We start from the raw sequence: 26,733 nt of genomic DNA, 5'->3' as shown, positions 1-26,733 counted from the left end.
CATTAGAATTGTTTTAAAATATAGTACGTTTGAAAGTAACTAAGGGATTATATACCTCCAATGATTGGTAGATAAATATTTAATAAATATTTGAATGAGAATTATTCCATAGGGATCAGAGTTTTAAAATTGTTCACTTGAATTTAATAAGTTAAATGTTTCCTAGGTCTTAACAGTTAAAATAATCTTACTGGCTAAAATAATCTAGTCATCATAATTAAAGCATTAAATCATTACTACTTCTCGGACCTTAACCAGTCCCAAGACCACATGCCAAATAGTCTCCTCTCACTGCAACTACTGGATCCTTCTGTGGGTCTTTTCTAACCAGGACAATGTTCTAAAAGCAAAGCTGGAAAATGAGGGCTGGAAACGGGAAATCCTCTGGACTGTTAACTTGTTTCCACTTAATCACTGGTCAAACTGGAGAAGCTGCCGGTTTAAGCCCACACAGACCAAACAGTGTTATCCAGTGATCTCTACAACTTCACAAGTCATCATCAGACTTCCCATCTGCAGTTAATAAGGAATATTTTTTTAAAAGGTAGTAAGTATACTTTAAAGGCATGTTTTACAATTCCCTTTTATATCAGCCTTTTCTCCCTTAGGCCTGACTGCTAAGGCTTAAATCAAATTTAAGGACAGTGAAAACAGCCACAGAATGTGACAAGAGGCCCCGTGTTAAAATAACTCAACCTGAAAAGAACAAGGGAAAAAAAGTGATCTAACAGTCTGTCAGGGTGTGATGCTGGCATGCAGATTCTCGACAGCCGCTTTTAATTTAGACGACAGCCACAATGCACGCCGTGACAACCAGCTAGAAGAACTTCCAAGTTCCACACTACCATTGTGAGGTAAGAAAGACACTACGGGATCGAAGTCTATGAAGAAATAGGCTAGATCACCTCATGTCTGAAAAGAGTGGGTTTTCCCTGCCTGGAACTAAGGGTAGACTAGATAACCAGTAAGAGTTCCTGCCCTTCACCATGTACAGTGCAGCAGCAAATTCAAGCCCAGCAGGCTGCTAGAAAGCACTAGAAGCTGCTGAATAGAAGAGTGATGGAAATGGGATTTGAACAATCCTTCCTATTCAGCACGACCTGGGCTAAATACTGTTCTTCTAGCAAGGGACGCAATGCACGTGACTTATATTCCAGTGGCAGAGAAGGGCTCTGACCTACTAATCTTGAGAGGTAGTAAACATAAATTTAAGAGTTTTGATAAAAACAAAAACAAAACAAAACAAAAAAAACACACAACCTTTTTGGGGGCCCTAAAACTAACCACTTTCATGACTTTATCACAATGCCTGCACAAAGAACATTAAAATATAAATAAAAGTCTGAAACAGCCAGACCCACTTTCCAGCAGTTTTATTTTAGAATTAGAGACTATTATATAATGAGTATATAAGTGTAACATTAAATAAACAACTGATACCACCTTGTTGGTAGCCGACTCCCCAGTGGAAAGGTTAGACATTTAGTAAACACGCAGCCTCTTACCTTCCACTTCCATCTCCAGATCTGACAGTTCTATTTTACTTTGTTAAGGTTTATTGTGTTTTCATTTCGTTCTATAGCTGTGACTAGGGCAGCTTTAAATTGGTCATTAAACGGTAAACCACATAAATGTGTCTTTTCAGTGTTTGGATGCAATAAAGTATCATTAACTGAGAAACTGAATTTTGTGAAAGAAAAGTAACTGTATGGCACTAGACCTTAACTACTAAGTGAAGAACACCACGAGCCTTCAGCCTCAACTAATTTTCTTACGTCATCTTTCTTGGCTTCTCCTAGGTCATCTTCATGGCCACTGTTTTCCAGATCTCATGGCTCTTACTTTCTTTCCACCATTAAAATAGGGTGCATAAAGTAAAATTTCCTCAATCTTTGCAAAACTAAAAACCTCCATTTTTCTCCACAATTAATGATTTGCCTGGGTACAAAATTATAGCTTGAACACAACTTCCCTTCAAAACTTTAGAGACAATATTCATTTTTCATCTAGCATCCAATATTACTTACGAATTATCTGAGGTCTGTTACCAGAATTAGAACATTTTTAGGACTTCCTCTTTAACTTTAGAAATTCAACCAGGATGTCTAGGTGTAGGTCTTTTTTTTTTTTTGGTCTATCCTAGCTCATGCTGAGGACTTGTTCTTCAGCTCAAAGAAATTTTCTTGTGTTATTTATTGATACTTTCTTCCTCTTAACTATCTGTTCCTGCTTCTAAAACTATTAAAGCCGAGAGGTTCTGGATTTGTCCTCCATGTCCCCTAACTTCCATTTTTTCTCTCTTTTTGGAAGATTCCTTTCACTAATTCAGATAAGCAGCTTGGTTTTTAGCCCTGTTCATTCTTTTTCTTAGTTTTTCCAGAAAATTAAAAATGACTAAAAATACTTATTTGATTCCTTATTTTCCCAACAATCTGTTCTTGTTTTAAAGATGTGTTACTCTCTTAATTCTGAGCACACTAGGTTTTCTATCCTACTTACTTGTTTCCTACAAACTCAGTTGATCTGTTTATTTTTTCCTGCTATTAGTTTTCCCAAAAAGTAAGACTTAGTTACTGGTTCATAATTATGTGTAAAGACTAAGTTAATCTGAAGAGATAACTAGTATGAGTTCCTTCTGCACCAATACAGGTATTACCCCAATGGGCTTCTGGCTTAAAAAAGAAAACTGATGATAGGCACCATGGAAATGGGTGGATTATTCCAAAAGCAGGCTTCCCATACAGTACCTGGACGTGCAACAGCTGAGGATCCCCACAATACAAAATAAGGAGGTCCTTATCATAAGGGTGGGATGCTTTGGAAGTCCATATAATATTCCTCCTACTCTCTGCTTAGTTTATGTGAACATCTGATGTTACCCCAAGCTCTGCTTCTCAACAGGAATCCCACACTTACCTCTACCTTCCTTAAAAATAATTATCTTGTTCTATCCTAAAGACATCACCCCCATTTGTAGTTATCATCCTTAGCACATGCAAGCAACTCCTACTGCTAGAATATCCTTTTGCTGTTCCAACTTTCCTTATCTAAAAATGCTATGAAAATGGAAAATAACACGATCATACTGCATGTACATATATACACCCACATACATATGATAACACACGCAAGGTGACTATAAATCTGAATTTCAAAATACTGATACTTTTACGCAGACAAATCCCATTCCTTGCTATGACGGGAAAAAATTAAACGCACAAATACAAACTGACAAGAGCTCCAAAACTCCAATACGTGAAACTTGTTACTTTATAAAAGTTTAAAGCTCCATGTGTTATAAATAAATGAGAATACCAAAGTCTTATGTTTAAAAGTAAATTAAGTATCATGAAGAGTTTAGCCTTATTTTATACTACCATTTCTCACATGAGGTCACACAGAAATTCAGGATATTAATGAGAGAAACAGAAGAAAATATTTCCAAGTTTATTTACATTAAAGAATCCCCTTAAAACATGCTAAAGCCTAACTTTAATCACATTCCAAAGAATTTCTAAAATCACTACTTCACTCCACATCTTTCCAGATTTCAAAAAAGGCTGTCTTGTAACACAATTTAGACAATACCTTGTATGCAGCCTTCTGTCCAGAATCATGTCACTTCTTTGCTTCTAACTATTGAAGTGCTTCCCAACTACCTTAAGTCCAGAATCCTTAACTGCTCTGAAAACCCTGCATTCCTCTCTAGTTTCATCTTGAGTCACTCAGCTGTTTTCTCCTCTTTCATTTCTCTCCTTTAGACTCCCGCCACAATGGTCTTCCAGTTCCTCTCACATCATGAGTCTCATGTCATCTCAGGGCCTTTGCACATGCTGTTTCCGTAGCCTGGGCTGGTCTTCTTCCCCCCATCCCACAGATACCTGCTTAACTCCTGCTGGCTCCTCGACATGTCACATCTTTGTGAAAGCATGTGACATGTCCTGGCCACTGCGCTCAGACACAGGTCCATTTGCAATATCATGCTTGTTTTAAAGGAAAGGAAGAAAAACAGCAAGAGCTGCAACCTTTGTAATCTGTTTCTTGTACCAGACTGCATGTGCCAAAAGCCAGGTGTTAAGTTTGTCTCCCACTGTACGCCTAGTACTTAGCACTGGGCCTGCACCCAGCAAGTACTCAATACATTTCATGATCCAGCATTCGAATCGTCTCTCTGACCAATGTCCAGTGTTAGAGAAAAGGAATCTACAAATTCTTGCATAAATTGATTCTATTTTGTAGAGGTCTGTTACCAAGAAACAGGAATGAACACCTACCAAAACAAAATTGTGCTGCCTTAGAGGCAAATTTAATCAATTATCAAAGTAGTATGAAAGTAGTAAATAACTACTTTGGGAGAATCTCTATTGTTTTATTTTTTTCCTTGTTGGGGTAGATAACAAAATAGCATGTCAATTATATATTCATTATAATAAGCATTAGGCACTGCCATAAGTTCCTGCTTATTTTATTAAATACTTTCCATGGCAGAACTTCAAAAGAAAAACAAAACACAAAGCCCACAGAAGCACGTGGGACAGAAACTGCAAATTTCATAGGAGCACAGTCTCAATTATTTGTTACTTGCTGTACTAAATAACATTTCCAATACTGAAGCAAATGTACTGGGGCTATTCTGAACATAAGAGCAAAGCAAGATTGTGATGGAAGCTCATGGCATGACACTATATGTGTCTTCTATTTCCAGCACATGAGAATAACAGCAAATGTCAAGAGACTCTGTCTGCACAAAAATTTCAGTATGGCTCCAGAGAAAGGGAAGCCCTTACAAAGCTTACCTAAAGTGAACTGCACAGACTAAGTTTTAATTTTGTGTCCCAAATTTGACAGAGCACCTTGAGACTGGAAACATGAACTAATGAGATAGCATCTTGGGTCACGTAAGGAGAGACCAGACAGGTTCCAGGAGACAGACACTTGATAAGCTTCTTAATGTCTCAGTTCAATCTGTGTGGCTTTACAACCACCTTCAGAGCACTGGTTTAGTTGACGACTCTCTTCTTCATTGGCTAAATTTAGAAAGAAATGCTCCATCATAACAACTGAGATGAGAATGGGAACCGGTATCAAATGAAGATATTAGAAAAACTCAATAAAGAAATATCTATTCCCATTTGTTTAGCATATAATCCCAGAGGAAATGAGAGACAGTCATAGGGAAACATGACCCAAGATAGTAATTGTGCAGTGCTACACTACTTGTGAAAACCATACCCACACTCTTCAAATGTGACCTGTCCTGATTCAATAGTTATAGACATTCAAGTATCTTAAGGCAAGATAAGCTTTTATTAACTGGCCCCAAATTAAGTGAGCCACATATTGGGTGTTTCAAATTACTTAGATAAGCCTTTTTATCATTATTTGGTTATTTAACATCCCAGTCTCATGACATGAACTTAGCAAAGACTCTAGATCACCCTTATTCCAATTTAGGATACCACATGAGTTAATGCTAACCATGAAAGTTCCATGGGTGTTTGTTACTTATATTCTAAAGGGACTGGGGAAATGAGGGAGAATATAGAAAATTATGTCAAAAACAGAATGCATACAGATCTAAGAAGAAACAAGAAAAAGAATAGACTAATGAGGTTGTGTCAAATTTTCTACTATTCTTGAATAAATTACACTCAAGTTATTTTTAGTTTGAGATTTCTAACTCTAACAATTACTGCTATTTTTAGGTAGAGAAAACACTCTCCCCCAGAGGAAAAAAAATGTCATTAGTTTTCTATAAAGTATAAATAGCCAAACGAAGAGGATTCCCTGTATTTTTCGGTTCAGTTTCAGAATAAAAATTGCATATTAGGAATATGTCCCTATATTTATATAGCACTTCACATTTTCCAAAGTAATTTCACATTCAACATTTTCCGAAATCTTTCTAATAGCTGTGTGAAATCTGTTAAATGTCCCCACTTCCTAAGCAAAACACTAAAAACAAGTGGCATGTTCCTAATCATAGTTAAACAGGGATAGGGCGCCAAATCTGACTAGATCAAAGACTCTTCCACCATATTCATTCATTCGATAACTAGCATTCAACACCTACAATGGGACAGGAATTAGTCTGGGCATTGGCAGGGGTACGGCACTGAACAAACAGGCTCAGATTTCCACCCCCAAACAAACATTTTAATGAGCATCGACCACCCTGTGATTTTTTTTTCCCTTGGATTGGCTACTCAGGTACCATTTACAGCACCAAATGTTCAAATCTTTGTTCACCTAAGGAATTTAAACATAGTCAAATTAATAGATCACAAAAACCAAACATTCAGAACTCAAAACATGTTTAAAGAGTTATTCAGCATCAGCAATTCAAAATGTAACTGAGGCCCCTACCCTCACACTGTTTTTCCTCAAAAGAAGAAAAACCAAGATAGGAGATTTCTCTAAGACTGCATAGTCAAGTGCAGCATATTCAAGGATCAGTGTTTGGGTAAAAAAAAAAAAAGAAAAAAGAAATAAAAAAAATAAAATAGCATTCTAGGCTTTTTTAGTTAATTTTATACCAGACTGCAAATTTATAAGTACCAAAAGATTTAGCTTTCAATAGTTACTTTACTTTTAATGTTACTTTCTGTGCATTATTCAATAAAGCCATTTACATTATTCAAATATATTAGGAAAGAGACCTAATATTTAAGCCTATGTCTGCTTTACAAATATCTTTATTTAATCCCTTACAATTCTAAAAAATAAACAAATGTAGAAGAGGCTGAGAAAGCTTAAGTAACTTGCCTGTGCTGACTACCTGATACATAAGACTTCATAAATTACAAAATTTAGTATTAAAAAAAACAGTTTGGAAAAGGGGAAAATAAGTTTGGAACCCATAATAAAAGTTTCAGTTAAGTAATTTTCCTATGAGAATTTAGGGGTATTGCATACATATCTGTCATCTTGTAAGAATATATATACCTTGCACCACAAATAATTATCCTATTGCAACTTAAACACACATATTTAACCAATTTGCAAAATTGCAGCTGTGAACACAAAGCACTTCTCTTAGCAGTATCTTAAAATGGTCATAATATTGGAGCTGTCTCCCTATAAAATTAAGTCTCGCAAAACATAACTTTCTCTCATTTTCTTTAGAAAAACTAACTTCCTTCAGAAGAGCAGGGTTTTAATAAGCCTGTTCTCACAACCTCAAGACAAAACTTCCCTTACTTTCTCCCATAATTTACCAAGTGTTATTACCTAGATCTAGTCACAAAGTTGTCAGATACAACATAAAGGCTGTTTGAAGACCTCCCAAATGGAGAATGTAGGCAGCAGAAAGAAAGCTAAAGAAGTTACAATCCAAATGAGCTCATCAGCAATTGTACAATTCGAGACAATCTTGGGAAACATGCTACCTGATGTACCTACAGAAACTGAGCTTGACAAACCCTTACTCAGATGTCTTCCTGGAGACGCTTCTTCATATTAAGCAGGGAAGACAGCTAATTTGCAACCAAGAAAACAGTTCCTAGGGTACAAGAGGGAATAAGAAAGGGGATGTAAGACCAAGGGATCAGAGGAGATATGAGGTCCACCCACCAAGTATACTTTGGCTCCTCATAACTACAGCCCCTTTCTACAAGTTCTACAGGAAATTAGTCTTTAATTTTTGAGTAATTTTCTTCCTGAAACATCAGGGTCAAGAAATAGAAACCAAATATCTACTATATTTCCTCTCTAAATAAGCAGCATCTAATCTGAAGCCCCAGGCTAACATTAAAGAACATTTACCTATCCCGGGGTAAATGAGTGAGAGTGTATGAGACAGAAACGGAGAGGATGACTTGACTCTTTCTTCGAATCTCATCTCTAATCTCTCCTTGTCAAGGCAGAGGATGGTCTAAGTGAACAGCCTTTAAATTCAGGGAGAACGTATGTAACCACTAATCACTTTGCAACAAAATGCAGTAAGTAAAACATTAAAGTAAACATGCTTGTGCATAGGAAAACAATGCTGCAAGCTGATACTTAAAATGATGCCAGTCTTTCTTCTCGAAGAAAGAGACGGCTAATAAGGAAAAGAGTGTAAAGACTCTATCCCATCTTAAAATATTCAAAATCAAAACTGAAATTATAACAGTAGTCATTATGACATTGTGTTCAAAAAGAATTAAAAATGCATTTATTTTAGCAGCAGCATCTATTATAGATCAGGTTCCCTTCTGGCTGGCGTTAATAACAAAACAAAGTCCCTGTCCTTGGACAGTTTATTCTCAAATGAAGGGAAACAACTCTGTCTCAAAGAAAATGCTCAATATTTATTACTTGAAAATGTTGATTGTTCAAGAGAGAAATAAAGTCTAAACAAAAAGAAATGCTTTATTAGAATTACCTGAAACTTCTAAAACATGAAATGCTCTCATTATTCCAATTAAATATTTATGCCATATTATGAATAAAGTTTAAGTTAAAAGCATAATTTCTGATATGTTAATTTGCTATCGTTGACAAAGGACCACCTTAAATGGAAGCCTGAAAGAATTCTTCAATATGAAGGACTAAATATGAATTCTCTTTCTCTTACAAAATCACACTAGAATGACAGTTAAAGTCTTATAACCTACATGGAAGACTGAGTAGGAGAGGAGACCCTATCCGATCATTTTTTCATTTAAAAATGAAAAAAAAAAAAAAAAAAAGATAAGCATTAGGAAACTGACTTGGGTTTCAGCATTCTCTGCTCTAAGGGCCCACAGTGGGATATAAGACAACAAGGACCTGGAAAGGTTCTGGCCTTGAAGGTACAAGGGAGCCCAGGGGGCAGGGAGTTCTAAGATGCAGCAAACACAGGACAACCGTTTCAAAACATACCAGGAAAGAACTGAAATGCTTGGGCTGGCTCCCCTGCCCAAGCAGCTGCTCCTCTCTTTTTCTCAAAGACAGGTTGTGTTACTTAATCTGAAACAGAGAGCTGCTAGATTTAAGATACCTTACGTAAATCAGGGTACCTTACAAAAGAAAACAGGAAGAGTACATGAAGGTCAGTGCATACGAGAAAGTAAACTCACTGAGGGCAGGACTTAACATCTGTTTTGGTCACGGCCGTATCCCCATCACCTACAATGGTGCTTGGTACATAGAAGGTACTTAATAAATATGCAGCAAAGGAGGTTAGAAGAGGTATTTTAAAAAAAAAAAAAATCTCCAAGAAAGTAAAGCATCAAAAAAAAAAAAATCAAGGCTAGAAAACAGGAGAGAAAAATATAAAATGTGAACATCAATCCAGGAGATTAAACATCTGACTAAAAAGGAGTATCTAGAAAGAACAGAGAAAACTGGAGGGGAGGGGGTAACTACAAAGAAATAATGCTTGAAATTTTGCAGGTTGAACTGCCCACTGTCTATCACAAAAAAAAAAAATAGAAAGGTCACAAGAATCAGAAATGAGAATGATATAGGACTTCAAAAGCAATCCTGAAACTAAGATATAATGAAACAATGCCTTCTAAACTCTGTTGGAAATGGTTTCTGACCTAAAATTATACACTTAGCCCAGAAAAAAAACCAGTGTAAGAGTAAGGGTACAATAATGGCATTTTCATACCTATGAAGCCCTCAAAATCTACCTCTCACATATCCTCTTCCTTCTCCTATGTACCCCAAAAAGCAACAGGACAATGAACTCTACTAAAAAAGGGAATATAAGGAAAGGAAAAGTGTTTGCATCTGGGAAACATTGAAGAGAGGATAGAATTCCCAGGATGAGAGCAAAAGGAAGTCCCACCATGATAGCTTTGAATAGGCCTGACAAGAACCAGTTTACACTGGAGTAAGAGAACAGGACACCACGAGGAGGAATAGTTAAAAAACAATAAAATCTTGGTGGATTTGTATGTCTAACCATACTACAGATGGTTCATTTGTAGCATTTGGGGATAAATTAATGACGAAAAAATAACAAAAAAAAAAGCAAATAAGTGTCTCTTTACAACTAATCCTAGAAAAAAAACAAAAAGCTAGATGAAAAAAGAAACAATAATAAAATATTGTATGGTTAATATTTCTATCATAATCAATTGATGTATCCTAAAATTAGTAAAAAGCTACTTGGAAGGATATGCAGAGGAAAAGTATAAGGGGGGCACTATTAAAAGAATTAAACCTTTATCTTCCAAAGCAGAAAGCCAATGGATAATGTTTAAAATTGGTAATAACCATATAGGCAAAGAATTTATAGAGGCAAACAAAATCAAACAAATAGGCTTTGTTAAGTAATTGCATCTAGACAATAGTAGGAATCTGCTATTTTCCTTATAATATCCTAAGACTACTACTTTCTAAACTACAGACATATTGCTTTATAAATATAAATTTCAAAGAAAAATTTAATCCAATGAATACCCTATTCTACTGGATTACTTATTTCATAATGAGATTATGGATTTGGATCTTTGGAGCAAAAGCATTTAGTCTTACGGCAAAGGAAGATTTACATTTATATACAAATTTAGAGAAAGCCTAATTTTGGTTTTGAAATGGCAGTTCTCTGATTAAATAAACTCTTATATGACATTTAAATAAATTACATCATGACAAACTGCAGCATGTCAGTTCATTTCCTCATGACTTCACAATTTTGCTCTAGCTCCTTGTCAAAGGAAAATCGGATGATCAGGTACTTACTCTAAAAATCTCAAAAGCAACCAGAAATTAGGATTATTTACAAATTTAACAAAAGGATCTCTTTTTTTAAAATCAATTTTATATGTAAATGCACCCTGTATGCAAATGAACTAGAGCAGGGGTTAGCAAACTATGGCCTGGGGCCAACCTGCCCTTGCTTTTATAATACCCACCAGAAGCTAAGAATAGTTTTCATATTTTACTAATGCTTTAAAAAAGATAAAAAGAAGATATTTGGTGACATATGAAAAAAAAAATCACAATATTCAAATCCTAGGGTCCACAAAGATTTATTGGGACACAGCCTTGCTCATTAATGTCTGCATCAACAGTTACTTCTTTCTAGTCCTGGCAGAGATGTGTGGCCCACAAAGCCTAAAATACTTACTATCTGGACCCCTTTCAAAAAAGGTTTGTTCGCCCCGGAGCTAAAGAACTTAGTTCTAAATTTCACTTGAATTTTATTTTAAATAAAACGGAGCCAAATTTATATATAAAAAATGTGCATATAAAGTCCTTGAATCAAGGGATGTTTGAGTAAAGAAACTTCAGGATGGTCTATACAGCCCTAGGAAGAGAAAAATCCAGAGGGATTTAAGGGTTTGCTAGGGTCGCTTGAGTTAAAGGGAAGAGAACCAAGACCAGAGCCTCCTGGCTCCGAGACAGTTGCTCTCTCTGATAAGCATCTGTCACCAAAGTTTTAACCCTAAACTCCTTTGTTCCTATTCTACTCTTCAACTTTCTATTACTAAATCACTTATTTCCTATTGGTTAAAATGTTAATAAAACATGCTTTTTATAATTTGACCTTCCACGAATATTTATGACTGGACCAAAGAAGCAGTATATATTACTGGTTAAGGGGAGTTTTAGGTGTCAGGGAGACCCAGGCTCTTGGCTCTACCCCAGGGTATCAACTCTGGCCTTGTAACCCTTCAAATTTCTCTAAACTTTACTTTTCTCACCTCTAAAAGTGAGTGTACTATCTACCTCATGATTGTGGTAAGACAATAAAATGAAGAATGTTGAGAACTTAATGTTCTGACAATCGCAGAATTAAGAGCTCAAGCAATGTTACTTATTACACTTTGTCTTATGTCCTAATATTTTATAATCATTCATTATCCCTGAGGAATTTCACACACAGTGTCCTCAAACTTCAGTGCGCATAAGAACCACACCGAACTTGTCGATGAAGACTCCTTTGGCCCCACTCCCAGCAACCCTGATTATTTAATCTGGAAGGGGCAAGAGCCTGAATTTCCAAGCTCAAGTGAGATCTGGACGCAGGTAGTCCATAGAATAGAAACCGTGTTCCCAGACAATAAAACAGATACTGAGAGGTTAAAACAAGCAAAAGCCTAAATAATCACAGCTTTAATTAAGTAGTCTGTTTAACCAAAATAGCAAGGAACTGAGTACTGCTCATTTCTTTGGCTGTTTTTCCTTCTACAACACTTTTTTTTTTTTAAACTTATGTCAGGCTCCATAATTCAACTAACATTACATAGAAGATTATTTCCCAGTTTATAAAGGTTAGGACTTCCAGTTACAGATACAACTAAACATTTGAAGAACTCAAAAAGGTCAGTACTAGGAAACCTCATCAGCTTTCCATCCTGGAATCCAGCCACACAACCTGTTACCACCTACAGAGGACTGAAGACTGACCCGTTTTACTTACTGGCATATTTGCAAAAAGAAATTAAAAAAAAAAAAAAAAAAAGTAGAAAAATATGTAGTCCTACTTTCCAATACAAATTAAAACAAGCTCAAAATTTGACTGAAAACAATCAGGAAACTAAATATATTCTATATTAAGAAACCCTGATGTGTAATACATGTGAAGTGAATTGCATGCAAGAGCCAGACCTCAGGGTAAGGTTTTTCCATGTAAGTGTCTATTCCAAAACCAGCAACAAAAACAGAGTTTACAGTGGCAAGAGTTTGAGAATGTAAATGTTTAGGTTTGCAATTACCTTGCTCCAGTCTAAAGCACAGGGAGCGCCTTGCTGCTTCCATCTCCGGAGTCGGATTATCTAGGACGTGTCTACACCACTGCAAAGGGCTCATGGATTTCTCTGATGATGAGAATGTCTTTGAAGAGCCAACGTATAACCTTAAAAAAAGAAATCTACATTATAGGTATTATATAGGTATGGTGAAATTACCTCTTTTAGAGAAAATAATACATCTTTGATCATTCCTATCAAAACAAACTCATGTTTCATGACTTCAAATACCAAAATTACTTTTTAACAGGCAAACATTCCCAAACAAAATATGACACTTACTGTAGCTTGGTGGGAAGGACTTCTAAAAAAACTATGAAATTATGTCTCAGTCAGAGATTGGGGACTTTTGTTATGGAACTAACCCTGAATGAGTACTGTGATGATCGAACGACCTTACTTATATTTCTAGAAATGAACATTTTCATCTCTTTCTTGGCAACAGAATCTTACATGAACTTGGGCTAATGTATGTAAATACGACATGGCAAACGAAGCAAATATTATGTTCTTTAAAAAAAAAAAACCTAAAAATAAGTGTAAATCAGTTGTTTGTTGATTCAACCTTTAATCAGGTAGTTCCCCTGCCTCAAATCTATACTAAATTTGTTATGTGTTTCTTTCTCATTAAAACCAAACAAACAGCTTTCAAAATATGTTTTAGGAAGAGCTCTCTTCCAGCATCTATCTCATTACACAGCAATAGGTAGGATTTGAAATCACCACCACAAACCACAGTAAGTTAAAACAGAGATTTCCTTTTACTGAACGAAATATTGTGCTGGCGTAAATTTTAGTTTCAGTGATAGGGTTACATAAAATGGTTGTCTTGAGGATTAACTAAAAGTTAACTAAATAAAGGAAGAAAAAAATTACAATCACAGGCTCTCATAATTGACCTTACTTTATAAGGCTGTATTCTAATTATAAATCTCATTAAATACTCCTCCAAACAAGGTTACCATAATTCTAATGAGCATACTTTCTTGAAATAACATACCTCATTATTCACTCTTTCACAAGACTATTAGAATAAGTTACCAGTTACTCAAGATATATTGGGGACTGTACTATTCATCAGCAACTTATTCTTTTAGGTCAGGGGTTGGCAAGCTTTTTCTGTAAAGGACCAGCTAGTAAGTATTTACATTTTGTAGGCCAGACTCTGTCACATCTACTCAACTCCACTATTGCAGCCCAAAAGCATCACAGATGAGATGTAAATGAATAAGTATGGCTGTGTTCCTATAAACTTTAACTATAGACATTAAAAGTTGAAATTCAACTTTTTTTGGCGGGGTGTGGGGAGGAGCACAGCATAGGGAATGCAGTTAGCATTAATATGATGGCTAGGTGGAGGGCCAGGGGAAGGAGGGAGCAATTGGGGGGATTGTTTTATGAGCTATATAGATGTCTAACCAATGTACTGTATACTTAAAACTAATTTAAATAATTTTTTAAAAAAGTTGAATTTCCCATAATTTTCACATGTCATCAAATAGTACCCTTTTATTCTAATCATTTAATAATGTAAAAATCTAGCTGATCAGCTATACAAACCAGGCAGTGGGCCCAATGTGCCTGTTCGCTAACCCCTGTTACAGACGAAGATTCTAAAATACTGTTTTAATTGATTTAATAATAACCGTAATATATCATTATCCCCTGTGAGTGTAAACATAGTCCTGCCTTCAACAAGAGTATACTGATTAGTTAAAAATTTCTATTCCTGGGCCCCACCTCAGTGTTCTATGACAGGATTATCACCTACCTGAACTGTCCAGTACTAACTAGGTTGCTCTCTTTAGACCCCCAAGTTTAGTACAGGCCAGTTGTTCTCAATTTTTGGTGCATCAAAATACTTTAGGGGGCTTGTTAAAACACAAATTGATAACATCTATTGGCAGGTAGGTCTGATTCAAACCTACCTGATTCAGAAGGTTTGGGGTGGGGTCAAAGAATCTGAATGTCTAACAAGCTCCCAGGTGATGCTCATACTGCTGTTGGGAGACCGCACCTGGTGATGGATGCACTGGGCTAAGTCAGTCATAGTAATCCTGTTATCCTCATTTGCCCAATGACTTCTTTAGGCACAGGCCCTGGACACAATCGTAGCCAATAAAACTAAGGGGTGAGATTATGATGGGCATGTGGACAAGTTTCTCCTTATTTTTAAAGGGGTCACAAAAGACCCAATTTTATGCTGCCTACAACATATACATTTTATATATAAACATACAGGTTTAAAGAACAGAAAATTATAAAAACCTACCCACAAAGAAAAGCCCAAACCCAATTTCATCACTTAATTCCACCAAATATTTAAAGAATACCAATTCTTCCCAAACTCTTCCAAAAAAACAGAAGAGGAAGGAACATATCTTAACACATTCTGGGACACCAGTGTTACCTTGATACCAAAACTAGATACAGACATAAAGAAAGAAATAAAAGACTAATATCCCTCATGAACATAGAAGCAAAAAGTCTAAATACTTAGTAAATTGAGTCCAACCATATATAAAAAGTTTACTTCGTCATTACCAAGTGGAGTTTATTCCAGAAGTGAAAGGTTGGCTTACCATTCAAACATCAGTGCAATTTACTATGTGTGTGTATGTGCGCACGCACGCGTGTGCACACACACACACACACACACATGAAAAACCATATGATAATCTCAGCGGACAAAGAATAAAGCATATGACATCCATTCCTGATTAAAAAAAAAAAAAACTCGGCAAATTAGGAATGGAAGGAAACATCCTTGATCTCATTAAAGGCACCTACAAAAAAAGTAACGATGAGAGACTAGGAATGCCTTTCCCCTAATATCAGAAACAAGACAAAGACAGGAGGTTCTAGCCAGTGCAACCAGGTAATCAATAAACATTTAGATTGGAAAGAAAAAAGTAAATCTGTCTTTATTCACAGATGACATTGTTGTCTATGTAAAATATCTGAGAAATCTATAAAGAAGATACTAGAACTAATAAGGGAGTTTACAAGCAAGACTGTAGGATACCAGATCAATGTAAAAAGGTTCAACGTATTTCTACATCTTAGCAACAATCAGAATTTTTGAAATTGCACTTTCGATTTATAACATTAAAAAAAACCCTAAGATATCTAAAGATAAATCTGACAAAGATGTCAAGACCTATACAATTAAAACTACAAAACATTCTAAGATAAATAAGATAAATAAATGGGGAGACAATGTGCAAGGGTCAGAAGATTAAATATTGTTAAGATGTCAATTATTCTTATTTGATCTATTTAACAAAACCCCAATCAAAAGCTAAGCAGGTTTTTGGTAGAAATGTAAAAGCTGATTCTAAAATTCATATGGAAATTCAAAATCTTAGAATAGCCAAAACAACCTTAGGAAAAGGTGAAGTTGGAGAACTACTACTGATTGAGACTCAACACAAAGCCACAGTAATGGAGAGTTTCATATGGCACAAAGATAAACAGAAGCAGAACCACACATATATGGAATACTGATGCTTGACAAAGTACAAACATAATTCAATGAAGAAATGTTAGTCTTTTGAACAAATGGTTGGGGAAACAAATGAATATCCATTTGCAAAAAAGTAAACCTACTTCCCACAATATCTAAAGTTAACACAAAATATATCACAAAAATGTAAAACCCCAAACTATAAATTTTGGAAGATATCACAAGCAAAAGTCTTTGTATCCTTAGATTGGCAAATATTTCTTAGATACAATTTCTTATACTGAAAGCATAATCCATAAAAGAAAAAATATCGACTGAACTGCATAAAAATTAAAACTCTGCTCTTTGAAAGACACTATTAAGAGAATGAATGATGAACCATAGACTGGGAGAAAATATTTGCAAATCATATATTTGATAAAAGAACTTGTATGCAGAACATATATAAAAACTCTGCAAATTCAATAATAAGCAACCCAATAAAAAATAAAAATTATGAAAAAGACATTTCACCAAAGAAAATCTACAGATGGCCAACAGCGTATAGAAAATAAGCTCATCATTAGTCATTAAGGAAATGCAAACTAGAACCACAATGAGAAACTACCATACAACTACTAGAATGGCTAAAATTAAAAAGACTGACCATAGCAAGTATTGGTGATGATGTGTTGCAACTGGAACTCATACACTGCTGGTGGAAATGTAAAATGGCATAACTACTTGAGAAAAGATTATGTCTGCTTCTTAAAAAGTTAACATACACCTGCTATCTGTTCCAGTCATTCAGAAGTCATTAAGTATTTAGCAGAAAGACATCAATACATGTGTCCATAACAAAGACTTACTTGTAACAGCCCCAAATTGAAAACCCAAATGTTCATTAAAAGATGAATAAACCATTATGTCCATACAATCGAATAGCTCTCACAAAAAAAAGGAATGAACTATTGATTCACGTAACACAGATGAATTTCAAAATAATTATCTTGATTGTTAAGAAGCCAGATCAAAACAAATGAAAAAAAGTACATACTATATGATTTCGTCGTTATGAAAGTACAGAAAACACTAATCTAGACTGACAGAAATCAGATCAGTGGTTGTCTGGACTGGAAGTAGGCAGGACAAGGAAAGAGGGAATACAAAGGGCCATCCCAACTTGGACGACTGGGATACGTCCACTGTCTTGATTGTGGTGATGATTTTACGGGTGGGCGCACACGTCAAAACCCATCAAATAGTACATTTTAAATAGATGCAGTTTATAGTTCACTTAATCCTTAACAGAGCTGTAAAATAAAAGACACAAGACAGGAACTGCTTCCTGCCCTTCAATTTCTTAATACTTAAGACTCAGGTTGCCAACTACATGTAGGTAAATGAGAGAGAAGCAGTCCTGACATAAATGGGCCCCTAAATTAGTCAAGTGTGAAACTTCCTTATCTCTAGGCTTTAACAAAATTTCCTCACTGTTTAATACACAAATTCATGTCACTATCTGAGCCTTTGCTTATTCCCAGATCCCTCTTCGCTGCCACGTGAAGCCACTATCTGAAGCACTGTTCTGCCCAGTATCTCCTACATCACGAGGGACAACCATTCCTATCTACTAGGAAGCTTCCACCAACCAGCTTGCTTCCAGATTTCAGATACTCACACCAATTTTTTTTTTTGGGGGGGTAGACTTTTTTGCTTTTTGCATGTAGTGAACTCCACAGAAGATTTCCTTAACCAATTAGGGCCTTTGTAATAAAGTTCTTTCATTTGACCACAGAGCCTCACAGCATATTCGAAAGCAGTGCTCACTTGCCAAAGGAACATCTGATTGTTAAGTGACCCACTATGCCATATTCATTTGTGGGGAGCTCTCCCTTTCACACTCCATTGTCCGCCCACGCTATTTGGTACTTAAGTCTCACACAACCCTGAAGTTCACAGAACATGGGATGGTCATGTGACTGAAAGCAGGAAGTTCAGTTGAAAGTCTGCATAAGAAACAAATAGAACCCCAGATCCCCTCCTCTACCCCCATTACAGCCAGTCCCGCCACCCCTTCTCTATCACAACCTAAGACCAGAGACTTACTATGTAGACGGGCTGATCCAGAGAAGCTCTGACTTCAGGCACACCAAATTTAGTTGAAGGAGGGCTGAAGAACCTTAATGTACCAGAGAAATTAAACGAAAGTCTATCTCCTGATTCATTAGAACCCTAGCCCCATGTATCCCTTTACATTCCTAGAACTGACTGCCGTACTTATACCTTCCAGGAGTACAGAAGGTTAATGTTTGGAGAAACAGATAAACCCAAGAGAAGACCTAGAGATACTGAAAATTGAACTGCTATCCACCCAATCACTTAGTAAAGTGCACCAGTCAAAAAGCGCCACCTATGCAGAGCTTTAGATAAGCTTCAATGCCTCCTTTGGGTATGAACAAACAACCAATGACACTAGATACTTGTAATATTCCTTTTAAGTAAAACCCTGAGACTAAAAGTAGAGGGTAAAAAAGAAATGAGAAAAATCTCATCTGAGAGAAAATGTTGCATTCGTAAAACAAAAACAGGATATTAACAAAAGATACAGTTTCTTCGTTCTTGGAAAATGAAACTATTATAGCAGAGACAAAAGATTCAGTAAGTTTAGAAGGTCAAGATGAAGTCTCCCAGAAGCAAAACAAAGAAAGATTTACAATGAGAGATAAGAAAATTAAATGACTGCACCAGATGAGCCTAAATCTGATTTTTGCAAGTTTTAAAACACGAATACGCGTGAGTGCGCGTGCACACACACACACACACTGAAAGTTATGTTAAAAACAAAAGACAGAACATTTCTGAGAGTTAAAGACAAGCCATTGAGTTCTAGAGTGAAAGCACCCACACATGTCCAGTACAACAAATGATAAAGAGGCCCATACCAAGGTACAATGTGACACCGTAGAACACTAGGGATAAAAAAAAAAAAAAAGGCTAATGTCAAAAAGAATTGCATATCCAAATCACAGCAAACTTCAATATTTAGAACATAATGACAATTAGAATAAGACAGAAAAATGTCTTCAAACATAAAGGAAAACTGACTTACACTTTTATACCCAGCTCAGCCATGACTCTTGTATAAGGGAGAAAAGAATAAAGATATTTTCAAATATGCAAGATTTCAAAATGTACACGTGCCCTTTCTCAGAAAGCTACTGGAGGCCATGACCCACCTCCAAGAACAAATGAAATATGAAGAAAAAGAATTTAAGAAATAGTAGCTCCTACACAGGCAAGAAACCTAAGGCATTCCCATGACTAGCATATCCGTTCCATGGATAGCATTACAAAATATACTTTTAAGAACAGATTTACGAGATTATCAAATGTGTTGGACCTTATTGAGGAATTTATGGCTCCAGCAGAGTGTGTGGATAAGCAATTAGTAATCGAAGATTAAAGGAAGTGAAGGGGGAAAAGAGAGACCATTATTAACTCTTGGAGAAACAAAGGGTTTAGAGAAAATAAATTTAACATACAATTCACAGGGCTCAGCTAATAATAATTATAATCATAATACAGACATTATATGATTTATTACAAAAATTATAAAAAAACATGGAAGGAAAAGAAGATATGGTGGTTTGGGGGTGAGGGGAAGAGAGCTTAGTCTTCACCTTCCAAAACAAGTCTATAGATGTTTAATATATAGTATAAATACTGTTTAGACATAAAGAACGAAAGAAATAAATAGAGGAGTACAAAAGGATGCTTGTGTGGTGGATGCAGAAGTAGGAAAGAGTAGAGGACTGCTGTTTTCTGTAAAAAACCTAGCTAGAGATGAGTTTTTCAACTATTTACATCTTACTTTAAATTACTTTGATAAAACTTTAGAAGCACTATGTAAATATATGGTATTAAGATAAGTGATCATTTTCAGAGTTAGTCTCCAAACAATGTACCCAGTATAGCTTTGAGCCTATTACTTCCATGGCTAAAGCCTAGAGCCAGATTTAAATAAAGAATAAAGAGATGTAGCTATAAATTCCTTGAGTACAACTTATAGATCTCCAAAAGTAGGTAAGCAAAGCAAAAGCTGTATTTCTCCTAAATGGTTCCAATCTTTTAAAGTCATTAAAAAAATAACCTTATCCTTTGGTATTACAATGCCAGCAACATTTACAATATCCTTTATTGCTATCATTCACACGACATACTTCCTAGTGACTTACAAACTACTTTCAATTTCTCTAGTTTCACTGATGGTATATTAGAATCTGGCAAGAATATCTGAAAAAACTTAGCCTAAAACTTAAGAATTCTTCAAATATTAGAAAAGCTATTACCTTAAATGTCACACTAATTTTCCTCAACTTTTCTTCAATAATTTCCAAAAGCACATGACTAGAAGCTATTATCCACAGAGAATCTCTTCCATACATTTCATATTCTGGACTCCTTGACTCATACGTGTGCTAACACTGAGAGGTCAGAAATAATACAAAGCCCACCATAATAATCCTGAATGCTTCAAATGAAGTATTACAACTGTCTAGAAAGAAACTTCAGTTATTCTCAAGTAAATGTTTGGTTCTAAAGTCATCCTTCTGGCAGACAATGCAAAAACAAATGATATGGCTTCATACACACACACAGAGCCTGTCATGGAAAAGTAACATGAAGTTGTTTAAGCAACTTTAAGAGCCTTCGATCACGAGTTTTATTTTAAAGAAAGCTAAAACATCAGCACAGATAGGTACAATCAATCTCTAGTTAAACAGTTTTCAATTCACTAGCACCTGCTAGGGTCAAACTGGTCATCCACTGCAAAGAAACTTACCACCACTAAACTATTAAAAAGATACACGAAGTCCAAATTTATTTACTGAACTATATCTTATAGCAGAATCTCACCACTCCCTCCAGTTAGATCTAAACTTTTATTTCAGTGTCTCATTGTAGCATCTCAAAGTTACTCATTTTAAAGACACATCAGCACATATTTTAGTCAACTCCATTTTCTCCTAGAAAACAGTTTTTCAATTAGCATTGTCAGAAAATGAAGCACCCTTTGGTCTTTTCACTGAAAATCAATTATGCAAAGAAAACAGTTTAGGTGGTCTAATTTAGCTGTGCCATATGTATAGTACAAGGTGTTCAACAGCTTTGATGAAGAACTGGCAAGGATTTTAGCCAGCTGTCCAAGGTGTTGGTGTTACACATAGAAGATGAATATTCATTCATTAAATTTTCCTTAATTCATACTTATCACCATTTTTCCCTTGTATGATTATGTACTTTTCTCCTGTCCTTTCCAGGTGGGCAAGTTTAAAATCTCTGCCACTTTCCTTTTACATGTCTCAATATTCTGTTTACTGCCACTCCACTAAAATAAAGGTCTTTTTATGATTGTATTTTACATATTTGCACATTTTTATCTTGGCATTTTCTAAACACAGACTTGTCTTTCTGGCTGAGGTGTGCAAGATCTTCCTCCAGTGCTACACCATCTTCAGAGCTATGCTCTCCCACCTGTTTTCTCCAAGTCCATTTAGCTTTCAAACAGTATAAACTTGAGTTTTCCTAACTTTGACCATAAAACACAAACACATTTACTATTTCAACCCAGGTTACACGCATGTAAAACTGAAATAAATTTATCCAAGATAAGTTTCTATCGTTAAGATATAATGCACTCTGATTTTATATTCTACTGCACTTCATTTAAAAAAAAAAGAAACTTAAATATCTGTTACTTTTGACATGTTAAAGATACAAGATAAACTTAGAAGTTAATTTTATAACATTTAAATGTTTTAAAAAAAAGGAAATGCTGGTCAATCCTCTAAACTGACTATATCCCACAAATGGGTCACATCAAAGCTGAGAAAAAATACCAATGGTGCAAATACTTCTGAATCTATGTAAACCTAGATTTTGATCTTAATTCTGTCAGTAAATAACTGTAGGACCTTACATATGTCATTTCGCCTCGGGGCTTCAGTCCCTCAACATTGAAATAACGGAGATGAAATACTATGGGATTAAAATAACTGGACTTAACAATTAAGGTTCTGGAATCTCAATCAACTTTAATTTCCTGAGACATTTAATTCTAGCAGCATTGTGCTAAAGATAACCAGGTTGTATTATGGCAGAATTAAATTTTTTAACTTCAACTGAGATAAATATTTGGAGAAATAAGACAACTGTTTTGCTTCAAAACTTTTCATCAAAATGAAAAGCAGAACACACTGTTTTTCTTACATCAAAGTTTGTTTTGTTATAAATAGAAGATACCTATAGATTAAATAATTGTTTGAAAACAGACCTGAGACATCTGACTGATCATTTATCAACCAATGAACTATCATCAAGCAAATACTGACTACAAATTCACTGCTTTCCTTCTACACATAATTCTTGAGCCAAGTATAGTCCAGGTTGTTAAAAGGTGAATAGTTACTCTGCTTTATTAGAAAAAACAGATTTACATGAAAGAACTTGTAAAATGTTCAATGATTGATCTACATTTGTGAACTTTCTTTCCTGAAGACAGGACATCTTAGCAGGAAGAACTATTCTAAATAAATTATCAAATATCAATTTGAACTCTTTAGGATGAAATCATGATAAAAATGAATAAAAAACTGCAGGTGATTCAGTTAATAATAACTTGGTGCATAACACTTTTACCTTCATAATTATGCATCTGTCACAGGGAGACAAAGATATCCAAGATTTGTTCAATTAAAGTATAAAAAAACTGATGCGTATATATTTGCAAATTGATATGTAAAATTGTGTTTTTATCTTGAAGGACCTACAGAATGTCAACAGGGTTAACTTTGAGTTATGGTAGTAAATTGAGGGTAAGAGGGATGATTTGCAACCTCATATTCACTTCTGTGTTTTGACTTTTACGATGAAAATGTAACTTTTATTTTTAAATATTTCTAAAATAATCAAGTACATATTATGCATTAGTTTTTTCCTAATAAACAAAGAAAATAAAAATAAGTTGCCATCCTGCAAACATATATCATGGAATCCAAAGGAAAAGTACCCTGTGACACCACAAGACAGGGACATACAGTTTTCAGTGATGAAGAAACTACAAGCATTTACAAGTGGGGTAAAACCTGTTGATTATTTTTTCATCAACAGGTCAAAATATTGCAATACAAAAATATCTTAAAGCATAAAATGCTACGATAGAAAGTTTTCTGTAAATCTGGTGACCTTAAAAAAAATTTTAAGTTCATCCCACTAAGATTAATGATCCCTCTGTTTTTCCACCTGAGATTCTAATCCTAGGTTTGTTTTGAGGAGAATACAATACTCTATAAATACTGTGCCTTTTGTCTGTAGAAACATTTGTAAAGTGTCAAGGCAATGATTCATTCACATATATTCGATGAATAAAATTATTAAAAACTGCTACAATTTAGATTTGCTTCAAACCATCTGAAGTGCTAACAGGCTAATCCCAATAAATAGGTGATTTTTTTTTAAAAAAAAGCTATTTTGATTTTTAAAAAACTACAAAAGCCAACTTTAGGTATAAAATACAAGCAATAGTTGGATGACAACTAAATATGGTAGAAATCCATTCAAAAGAAATAAATTATATATAGTTTTATATTATTAAAATAAAATTATATATATCACCAATCTAATTCACTTATAATAGTATGGTATAGTTTTTAAGTACTAATATTTTAAAGCATAGAATTGATCTCCAAAAATATAAATAAGTTTCCTTCCATTACTTAAGTATATATATTCAGAAAAGGCCAAATGGGTACTAAATCTAAAATAACATTAGAGTGGCATAAGGGCTTATAGTTATTCATGATAATCTAAGAACCACGAGAGCATTTTCCAGTAACATATTCAGGCTGAAACTGAGATTACAATACAGCCTGGCTTCACAAGAAAAGGTGTAGCTTCTAAAGACTGGCTTAAAGTTTCCAGAAAGCGGTGAATTGTTTTGATTTTTACAGCTTGAGCTACTGCCACAGCTGCTGAAAAGTATTAAAGAGGATGAATGCCTTATATATGAACATTCTCCTTACGTTCTGATTCTCAGAATCAAACCAATTAGTTAATGTACTTTACAATCAGAGTTCTCATATAGAAGAGTGTAAGGGAAAAGGAACACCACAGTTCCCAGTAGGAAACCAGTAAGGTTCTCCATTTCCCATTCCCTCCTGTGCAATCATGCAAGAGCAACACAAAGAAAGTGAGGAAACCCAGCTTGCAAAAATAAGAAGGTCCTAAATCAAAGCACCCAAGATAAAAGGACTACAACTACTCTTCAAGCCACTGCTATGAAGAGGTGAGTGCTGTTCATTTTTCCCCACATGAAGGTAAATTCCACACTATCTGAAGCTTCTACCCATCTGACCATACCCCACTACTTCTCTAGTGACTGAAGTATATTACTCCATAAGCAAGTAGCATGAAAACTAAGGAATTAGAACCCCTTCCAAGGTTACTCATTGAAGGAAAGTAGAAAGAGCTAACCAGATTTCAACTGAATAAATGCTCCCAGCCTTATCAGAAAACTTGAGAGTTTCGAAAAAATAGTTTCTTTAATCTCACTTTTCTTCAATCACCAGTGTAATTTTAAAAATTAAAGAAAGCTCCTTGGTTCTTATGCAATAGAATGTCCTCAAGTTGCCCACTCCATTCCCTGAAAAGCTCTCATTTTTGACACAATTACTAACAGGAAAGCCCGTGAGGTCAGCACAGTTAGAAAACCAAATCGGTCGCTTAAATGAGAAGCTATCAATGAAAATGCTGGGGACGTGGACGTACGATGGCACAACCCAAAATACAAGAACGGATCTCGAAGGGGCGATCCGTCACCAGGCAGCGAGGGATGGCACGGGAGGAGGGACCACACGTAAATCCTGTCCAGCGTTTGGAAGGAAAGAACAGTTACAGCCTCAGACTGAGGCCAACCCCTACCCATCCCCCGTCACTACCAAAAAAGACGGGGGAAAAGAACAAGACTGAGTGACAAAAAGACAAGCTAGCATGGATTTTTCAGTTAATACTAAGGAGGCGCTAGGGACCCAATCATCAGCAGAGAGCAGAATACAAGGAGACGGAGGGGATCAGTACATCCCCAGTCGGGTTAGCCTGAGCTATTAGAAGCAGGTTTCCGCCCTCGTGTAAAGCCTCAGCTCACCGCCCGGCGAGGCACCTGCCGAGCAGCCGCGTCGGGGGGCACTGGCGAGGCCCGCGTCTCTCTTCCTGCCCACACCCTCCCCGCCGCCGCCGCCGCGGCCTCAGAGGCCCGGGTCCCGGGGCAGGGAGCGCAGCTCGGCCATACCAGGTGTAGTCGTCCTCGTCCCGCCAGGCGGCCACGCTCTGCAGGTCCAGAGGCTCCACCTCGTCCAGCAGCGTGGGGGGCGGCGCGGGTGGCGCCGCTGCTCCCCCAGGCGGCGTCCCGGCGCCCCCCGGTTCCGGACCGCTGCCCCCGCCGAAGAAGCCCGCCGCTGGCTTGAAGTAGACGAAGGGCGCCTCGGGGGGCTGCGCCAGGCTGCAGAGCAGGGAGGGCGCCGGGCTAGGCAGGCAGTAGGTCCCCGAGAACGCGGGACTGGTGCCGCCACTGCTGCTGCCCCCGGCGCCCAGAGCCAGTCCGAGCCCCAAGCCCCCCGAGGCGGCGGCGGTGGCCGGGGGGCTCCGCGGACCCAACGGGCTGCAGGCCCCGGCGGGGGGCGGCGCTGCGGGAGGTGGTGGCGGCAGCAGCAGCAGGTGCGGGGCGGCGGCCGCGCTGGCCGCCCGGCTCCGCAGCTGCTCATTCTGCTTCTCCAGCTTGCGCACCAGCTCCTGCAGCTTCTTCACCTCCAGCTCCGCGTTCACCACTGGCCCGGAGCCCGCTCCGGAGCCGCCCCCCGCCGAGGTGCATTTCACCTGCTCCGCCATCATCGTGGGCCCAGTGGGCACCGCAGCCGCCTGGGACTGCGCGCTTCCGTGCCGGCTCCTCGGGTAGCGGGGATGCTACGGCTTCTTTCCTGCCGCCCCAGCCCAGGGGACTGACCACGCTGGAGCTGAGGCCGAGTCGGCTGCTCGCATCAGCACCGGGCCCCAGCCTCGAGCCGAGGCTGCCGCCGCCGAGCTGCCTTGCACATGCTCAGAGCGTCTCTCCAATCCCCTGGGCGCCTCGGCGACTCCGGGTTTTAGCCGCGGCCCCAGGGCGGGGCGGGGCGCGGGCGCCGCGTGGGCGGGGTCTGAGTGGAAGACCGGCCAAGGGGGGAGGTTCTTCCAAGGGGCGGGGCGTCACCCCCACCCACGCTACCTAATCCCAGGTGCCTGATTGGACCTTACCAGAACTTTCCCGCCTTACCAGGCACTTCTCACGTAGCTGCGGAGAGTGAGAACTACGTGCATCTCCCAGCCCGGGGATGTCTTCCAAAGGAGCCGATGCTGCAGGTGCCAGCCCTGGAGGAGCGACCCACGCGCCCATTGGTTTACGACCTTCCTAAAGCACTATTATGCTTAATAACATTAGGCTACTAAGCTAATGAAACCTATAGGAAACCAAAGGGTAGGGGACGCTCTCCCGAGAACCGAAAAGTAAATAGATGAAACAGAAAGGCT

At 37.3% G+C, this 26,733-nt stretch overlaps 1 protein-coding gene across 3 annotated transcripts in view; it reads right to left on the bottom strand.

Moving 5' to 3' along the window:
• Positions 1-26,289, bottom strand: part of SLAIN1 (SLAIN motif family member 1) — a 53,165-nt gene extending 26,876 nt beyond the window's left edge. Inside the window, exons 1-2 of one of the 3 annotated variants that reach the window (XM_039886928.1) lie at positions 25,463-26,289; positions 12,636-12,775 (exon numbers count right to left, since the gene is read on the bottom strand). In XM_039886928.1, coding sequence (XP_039742862.1) covers positions 12,636-12,775; positions 25,463-26,061 — 739 coding nt within the window. In that variant the 5' untranslated portion in view covers positions 26,062-26,289. The remainder of the gene's footprint in view (positions 1-12,635; positions 12,776-25,462) is intronic. The other 2 variants (XM_039886930.1, XM_039886929.1) reach the window with 2 other exon arrangements.
• Between the last annotated feature and the right edge of the window lie 444 nt (positions 26,290-26,733).

Source organism: Pteropus medius, unplaced genomic scaffold (assembly GCF_902729225.1).
Source record: "Pteropus medius unplaced genomic scaffold, Ma_sr-lr_union100, whole genome shotgun sequence".
Classification (NCBI taxonomy): Eukaryota; Metazoa; Chordata; class Mammalia; order Chiroptera; family Pteropodidae; genus Pteropus; species Pteropus medius.
Note: the sequence above shows the minus strand (reverse complement) of the source record. Positions and strands in the feature narration are given on the sequence as shown.